This window comes from Gymnoscopelus braueri (genome assembly GCF_963280865.1).
Source record: "Gymnoscopelus braueri genome assembly, chromosome: 18".
Lineage (NCBI taxonomy): Eukaryota > Metazoa > Chordata > Actinopteri > Myctophiformes > Myctophidae > Gymnoscopelus > Gymnoscopelus braueri.
The window spans coordinates 7,585,500-7,593,703 of record NC_137618.1 but is presented as its reverse complement, the minus strand read 5'-3'; the positions used below and the strand labels follow the sequence as shown (position 1 = coordinate 7,593,703).

Here is an 8,204-nt window from a genome sequence, read left to right as displayed (position 1 = left end):
CTCAGTGCTTTTTCCACAACCTTCTCAACACCTCCATGTTCCACATCGCCTCTTCTCTCTCTCTCTCTCTCTCTCTCTCTCTCTCTCTCTCTCTCTCTCTGTGTGGTCCTTTGTTCCTGGACCTTGGATGACATGGTCTCCTGGTGTCCTGGATGTCTCCTGGATGTCTGCGCTCTGGGCGAGACTGGAGGGCAGCATGTGCTGACAGATGACTTACATAACCGACAGAGAGAGAGAGAGAGAGAGAGAGAGAGAGAGAGAGAGAGAGAGAGAGAGAGAGAGAGAGAGAGAGAGAGAGAGAGAGAGAATGGGGGAGTGTCTTCCTGGCTGGTGTCTTCCTTCTGTCTTGTTGTTACCATGGTAAATGTCTACATGGGAGGGTGTGGGGGCAAGCGACCGGATTGGTCCAAAAAACTCCCAAAGAAAAAACGGCAACAAAAAACAGGAAGTACTCTGGTTGCACGGTCCATAAAAACATCTGTAGTCCTACTGTATGTAGCCTACTGTACAGTATGTCCATCTGTCCATCTGTAGTCCTACTGTATGTAGCCTACTGTACAGTATGTCCATCTGTCCATCTGTAGTCCTACTGTATGTAGCCTACTGTACAGTATGTCCATCTGTAGTCCTACTGTAGCCTACTGTAGCCCACTGTATGTCCATCTGTAGTCCTACTGTATGTCCATCTGTCCATCTGTAGTCCTACTGTAGCCTACTGTAGCCCACTGTATGTCCATCTGTCCTCAGTGTCTCCATGAGAGAACCTTACCATTGTTCACAACGCACAAACTGTCTCTGATATAGTACACACGCACGCACGCACGCACACACACACACACACACACACACACACACACACACACACACACACACACACACACACACACACACACACACACACACACACACACACACACACACACACACACACACACACACACACACACACACACACACACACACAGAGGGTGGATGTGATGCATAAAGACCAGTTGGCTTTTCCTTCACATTAGTGTGTCCTTGTTATCTCCGTTACATGTGTGTGTGTGTGTGTGTGTGTGTGTGTGCGTGTGCATGTGTGTGTGTGTGTGTGTGCCTGTGTGTGTGTGTGTCACACGGAGCCCAGGTTGTCAAAGCCGCAGAACTTCCATCGTTTCTCCAGCGTTGCTCCGACTCCACTCAGCTCCTGTCTGAACATGGTGGGCAGACGGACCATGAGGCGCTCCAACTCCCCCGCCGACACCTGCACACACACACACACACACACACACACACACACACACACACACACACACACACACACACACACACACACACACACACACACACACAGTCAGAGAGAGGTAGGGTTTTTAAATTGCTATTGTAAAACACGATTATCTTCAAAGTAAAGTAGCCATAGAAACTCGAAAACAATGAGGGAAGAGTAGATGATGAAGAAACGAATGAGAGAGAGACAGATGGTGTGCTGTACGGTGCTGGAGAAACACTCACTGATGGACATTAGCACAAACACATAAAAGGTCATATATACTATATAGATATATATATATATATATATATATATATATATATATATATATATATATATATATATGTATGTATATATATATATATATATATATATATATATATATATATATATATATATATATATATATGTATGTATATATATATATATATATATATATATATATATATATATATATATATATATATATATATATGTATGTATATATATATATATATATATATATATATATATATCAAAATAGTCGATCTAGGCTCACAATGTTGTGAGCTTGTAGATTGGCTATTTTCACTGTTTTAATTATAACTAGAAAAAGTTCTTCTCGGAGCACAGGTCTCCGCCAGGTCAGGTAGGTTATTGTGGCCTCCTGGTGGCGCTATAACAGGCCAATGTGAAAAGGACGATTGCGATTGCCAGTACGATTGCCAGCGGGCCGATTGGCACTGTAACAGGCCAATGTGAAAAGGGTGGCATTTCTTCCTCGGCCTAGTGTGAATGTGCGTGCAGGTTTCACGGCAATCGCACGCTGCGTTCATGATTTGAGGCATTTTGTTCAAAACGAGCCACTCGTTTAAATCAGGATGGAATATGAATATGACAGACAGATAGATAGATAGATAGATAGATAGATAGATAGATAGATAGATAGATAGATAGATCGATAGATAGATAGATGGTTTACCTTGCTGTCCAGTCTTTGGATGTAAGACCACAGATACTCTATGTTGGCCCCAAACGGATGGACATGAAGGAATGTGGATATGATACCTGGAGAGAAAGAGAGAGAGAGAGAGAGAGAGAGAGAGAGAGAGAGAGAGAGAGAGAGAGAGAGAGCAAAAAATAAGGTGATACAGGAGGAAGGGAGAGAGAAGAGGACAAAAGAGAGAGATAGAGGTGAGACATTGTGTCCTGCAGGGTAGACTAATGTGCATCCTGGCAGCACACTGCACAGTGAATAAATGACAGCACTGTCTGACCCACACAGAACCACTCTGGAGCTGATTACAGCTGAGAGGACCTGGCAACGCTGCTGCTGTTACTCTGAGAGAGAGACAGAGAGCGAGACAGAGAGAGAGAGAGAGAGAGAGAGAGAGTGAGAGAGAGAGAGAGAGAGAGAGAAAGAGCATATATAGTGCCGTCCCCCTCAGGAGGACCCCACACAGCCAATATTTATTTCCTTGATTTATATGGCGGAACGGGCTGGCAATTACACACGAGGCCTAATTCAATTCCCTTCCTCGGGTCTGCTCACATGGAACACAGCCACCAGATGAGAACTGGGAGGGGCGAGACAGGGCTACGTTTTATGTATGTGTGTGTGTGTGTGTGTGTGTGTGTGTGTGTGTGTGTGTGTGTGTGTGTGTGTGTGTGTGTGTGTGTGTGTGTGTGTGTGTGTGTGTGTGTGTGTGTGTGTGTGTGTGTGTGTGTGTGTGTGTGCGTGCGTGCGTTAGTGCGTGCGTGCGTGCGTGCGTGCGTGCGTGTGTGTGTGTGTACCGCGTGAGGCTACGTGCTCATAGCGACGGCGGCCTGATTGTTTCCTTTTTTAATGAAATGTCTGCAGGAGGAGCAGTGACGCAGGCAGACAGACAGACAGACAGACAGACAGACAGACAGACAGACAGACAGACAGACAGACAGACAGACAGACAGACAGACAGACAGACAGACAGACAGACAGACAGACAGACAGACAGGCAGACAGATAGAGCTCTAGTCCAGTGATTCTCAACCTGTGGGTCGAGGCCTACTGGTGGGCCGTGAGGATATTGCAAGAAGGCCCCCAAATAATTGGCAAAACACTAAGATTGTAGTGATAATATAACATTAATATAAAAAGAAAAAACAAGATTTTACCATATACAATTTAGCCATTTAGTACACACTCTTTATCCAGGGAGACTTACAGTAAGCAAGGTAAACAGATCAAATGCCTCAATAATCTAGGAGCATATATAGATAAACCAAGAACCTAGCATCAGTCTAAACAGTATAATATCAAAAATCAAATAAGCTATAGTTTCAATAATGTACATTGAAACTATAGAAGCTATACAGTAGGTCAATTAATGCACCTAGCATCTGTATAAATAACATGCTATCTAAATGACATTGGGCTTAGATTCAGAAAAGCTTTGGAGCCGCTGATGTAAAGGTTTTTTGTGTTTTTTCCTGAAATGAAGTGACTGCCGGGGGGGGGGAGGAGGGGGCAGTGGTGCAGGCAGGCAGCCAGCAGGCTGGCAGGCACAGAGATAGAGAGCTCTAGGCTCCTCTCTCCTTCATATTTGGTTCCTGCGAGTTCCACTAAGAGAGATAAATGTGCGGTTGCCTCCCCTGCTCTCCTCTCCCGGTTCCTTGTTTCTCCATTCCGCCCGCCTGTGTGCCTGTATAGCCAAAAAAAAAAACTCTGTGCTACAAAATAGGATTCAGTTTTTTCTCTTAACCCATTTAGACCTGAGTCCGATTCTAAAAACGTCTTCTAAATCCTGACCTAAGTTTTCTGAAAAACTTCAAATATTATTGAAAAATGACAACAAATGTATGTTGCTATATACTGTACATAGCAAAAAGAACCCCAAAAGGGGTTCCCGTCTTGAAAGGTATAGTTACAAATAGGGGTTCCCGCCCAAAATGGGTTAAAGGGTGATTTATTCTTAGTTCGGTCAGACACTCTCGTCAAGATGAAAACCATTCGTTGCGATGAGATTGCATTGTGTTTGTCGGTGTGACTCTGCTCCGGTGGTACTACACAATAATATGCGCGAGCATGAACACACACACTCTGAGATCACAATAAACACCCCCTCGAAGCAGAGCCTAAAAGATACACACAGTTATTACAATGACATGAGAGTAGACATAAAAAAACTCTCGTAGCGCCAGAACCTAGTCTGTTCAAGCCAGACAATATTCGAATGCTACATACGCCTCCTGAAAACGCTGTGAAAGGAAGCCGTCGTCTGTTCGTCATGTTCAGGTTTTTTACGTGACCACAAAGACGTTGTACACAGACCGCATGGAGGAAGCATTTAGAAAATTGTGCGAGCTGACAGAGAGAACCTTAAACACCATACATTACTTATGAATCCTAATTGAATGACACAGCTGACATAGTTAAACAAAAACGCTGCTAATGGGAAGTGTTTGATCATTGAAGAGCTGTTATCGTGGGTAGCAGCCAGTGTTACCAAGTCCGCTTATTATGAGTGACTTTGGGCTTGTTTTTCTGTAAAGTTGCTTGTAAATATTGTTAGTTGTGGGTTTTTGGGCTTATTTCTAAAGTGTAGTTGCTTATTTGGGCTTGCTGTCTAATGTTGTTCAAACAAGGTTCTCAAACATTTTCACGTCAAGCAGGTTTGGTTGAGCAACTTAGTCGCTTCTTTCGGGCTTGTTTTCGTAGACCTGTCTGCTTGTTTCTCTCACATCTCAAAATCTCCCAACGCTGGTAGCAAGTGAGAGGCGTTGAACATCAAACAGATGGTGTGGATGGAACCAATAGGATCGTGGCTGTATGTGATTGGCGGGTGTATGAGCATGGCAACGGCTTGACTTCCATGTTGAGCAATGTTAATTTTGATTTAGTTTTAGTCATAGCCTAAAATTCTATTTAGTTTTTGTCATCTTTTAGTCATCCTAAATGTTTTAGTGTTAGTCTAGTTTTAGTTGACTAAATATCATAAGATTTTAGTCGACTAAATCTACAGTTGATTTAGTCGACTAAAATGTATTTTGGCAAGCCATGATGGCGTCGTAATGGCTGATTTATACTTAGCTGCATGTCGAAAATAGCAGATGTACAATCTCACAACGCGTCGCAGCGCGACTAGTTTTTGAGCTTTTAGCTATTTTCAGAGCACGACACCTGTGCGCAAAGATAAAATGACTTGTCATCTTAGTTCTACTGGATCTCTTCTCCACTAGTCCATACCTAACATTTGCATCTAGTTATTATTTGTTGCCAAAATTGTCAATATATTTCGTCATAGCTTTAATCATCATTGTTTATGTAGTTTTCGTCAGTGAAAAAGGGAGTCTACGAGAACATTTTTTGTGTCGATTTAGATTTAGTCGACAAAATTAACACTGTTGCACGCCAGTGCCCGCACACCGAAAACAGCAGATCTGCAAGCACAAAACGTGTCGCGCTGTGTGCTTGTAGATGTGCTATTTTTGTCAGCCATTATTCTTCTGAGTGCGGATGCTGTGCCGGAGGGGAGAGGGGCGGGGCCACAGGCCCCCACACACGCCTCACAAATTATGAAGATTTATAGAAAATAAACAAAAGCAGCTAAAAAAGGAAGCCCCCTCCGCTTGATTCACGACGGACCCCCTCTGGAGAGGAAAGACCAAGGCTCTGAGCTCAGAAGAGGAACGGATGGAGAGAGAGAGATAGATAGATAGAGAGATAGAGAGAGAGAGAGAGAGAGAGAGAGAGAGAGAGAGAGAGAGAGAGAGACAGACAGACAGACAGTACAGACAGACAGACAGACAGACCAGACAGACAGACAGACAGACAGACAGACAGACATAACAGAGACAGAACAGACAGACAGACAGACCGAGTAGAGGGAGAGCAGTGTGTGTATTTGCGTTCATTTTTTTTTTAAAGCTGTGGTTCTCAAACATTTTCATGTCAAGGACAAATTAATTATGTATTTTCTTTTGAAAATAGCAGATCTACAAGCTCACAGCACGTTGCGGTGCTACACGTTGTGAGCTTGTACAGTAGGTCGGCTATTTTCAAATAGCCGAATATGTAGTAGTTTTATAGTGAGCTCCATGGTATCATATGTTTTATAGTGAGCTCCATGGTATCATATGTTTTACAGTGAGCTCCATGGTATCATATGTTTTATAGTGAGCTCCATGGTATCATATGTTTTACAGTGAGCTCCATGGTATCATATGTTTTATAGTGAGCTCCATGGTATCATATGTTTTTACAGTGAGCTCCATGGTATCATATGTTTTTATAGTGAGCTCCATGGTATCATATGTTTTATAGTGAGCTCCATGGTACACTAGGTCCGTGTGGGTTCTGGCTGACAGCCCTTCATGCCCCCCTTGACGCCCACCGAAGGATTGTGGGTTAAAAACCCATGGTATAGCAGCGTGACTGGAATGGAGTATGAGTGTCAATGTGTGCATGTGTATAGGCCCATGTGAATGTAAATGTCTCTCTCTCTCTCTCTCTCTCTCTCTCTCTGTGTATGTGTGTGTGTGTGTGTGTGCGTGCGTGCGTGCGTGCGTGCGTGCGTGCGAGCGAGCGAGCGAGCGAGCGAGAGAGAGAGAGTGAGAGAGATTTTCCTAGCTCTCCTCCATATACAGTAAGCTGACTAAAAAGTAATATGTTACCAGTGTAATTTGTATCCAAATAGTTCCAAAACTAATTATAGGAACCTAGCATGACTAATGAATGGCTTACAGTACAGTATAAACCACATACATAATGTTTTATGTATTGGATTTGCTACAAAACTACCATATTCATATGGAGTTAGTTAAAAAAATCATAAAATGCTCTAACTGCTGTGGTTCCCAACATGCGGCCCCCAAATAATTGGCAAAACACTAAGATTCTAATAATATAACATTAACTCATTAACCCGCCAGGGTAAAACATCCTCTATGGCCGACCTTGCCCAGCGATTCCAAGCGTTTTCAGTACAAAAGAAAACGTAGAAAAATCACATAATATCATTCTTCACAACGATCCATCCACTGATCGCTTTAAAAGACGTATCCGAGTCTCGTAGAATCGGGGAGGGGGGGGAAAGAAGCGTGCCGTCAAGATAATCCGTTCCATAGTTATTGGCAGTTGAATGTAGGTTGTTTAAATTGTTTTCGCCAAAAGCAACAGAAAGCAGAGAAAAGGGCATTTTTTTCCAAATCCATTACAATGGTAGTGAACGTGGCTGTTTTTCCACTGCTTCACTGGGTGTGAAATAGTGACTCATAGGTTAGCAAAGAGCGGCATTTAGCGTAAACACTGAAAACATCAGCACACGTCAAAAACACAGTCAACGAGTCAATAAATAAAATAAAAAAAGTATAAAATGGTATTCTTTCTTCAAAACCATTGAAACCGTGCAGTCTAGTGGCTTTGAATCCGCCTCGATGCATCTTCTGAGGATTAATACGAACACAACTGGCCCGTGTTCGGGGGAGGGAAGCCGGGCAGAGAGGGCGATATTTGTCACTGAACTAGTGACTCTATGAGCTGGCGGGGCGGAGCTTGTCAGCAGGGAGGTGTTTAACCCATTAAGACCTGAGGCCCGCTTCTGAACATTTTCAAAATCCTAAAAAAAAATCTTGAAAAAAAATATTTAAAAAATATTTTTTCACGATTTTTCAAAAATAGCAGATCTACAAGCTCGTAGCGTGGCAACTAGGTGCCGCGCTATGAGCTTGTATATCTGCTATTTTTGAATAGCCAAAGAAATCTAAAGTGACACAGATGCGTTCCAGGTATTAATGGACAGGAGGAGCGGGAACATAGGCGCTACGTCCTCCCGGTGGGGGCTCCTCACTGGCAGGTTAGCCAGTAGGATACAACACAGCAATGTGTGTGTGTGTGGGGGTTAACTGGCATAATGACCAAATAGAGTACAGTAAGTCCTGACCGTCACTCGTTCATCCCCTGGGTCGTAGAAGTACTTTATAAACAAAACGGTCT

The 8,204-nt window shown here is 43.2% G+C and overlaps 1 protein-coding gene across 1 annotated transcript in view; it reads right to left on the bottom strand.

Annotated features, from left to right (window-relative positions):
* Nucleotides 1-1,111: 1,111 nt before the first annotated feature.
* The window catches only part of enox1 (ecto-NOX disulfide-thiol exchanger 1), a gene marked incomplete at its 3' end in the record, with an annotated part of 50,588 nt that continues 43,495 nt past the window's right edge, over nucleotides 1,112-8,204 (bottom strand). Inside the window, exon 10 of the mRNA XM_080456776.1 lies at nucleotides 1,112-1,243. Coding sequence (XP_080312902.1) covers nucleotides 1,112-1,243 — 132 coding nt within the window. The remainder of the gene's footprint in view (nucleotides 1,244-8,204) is intronic.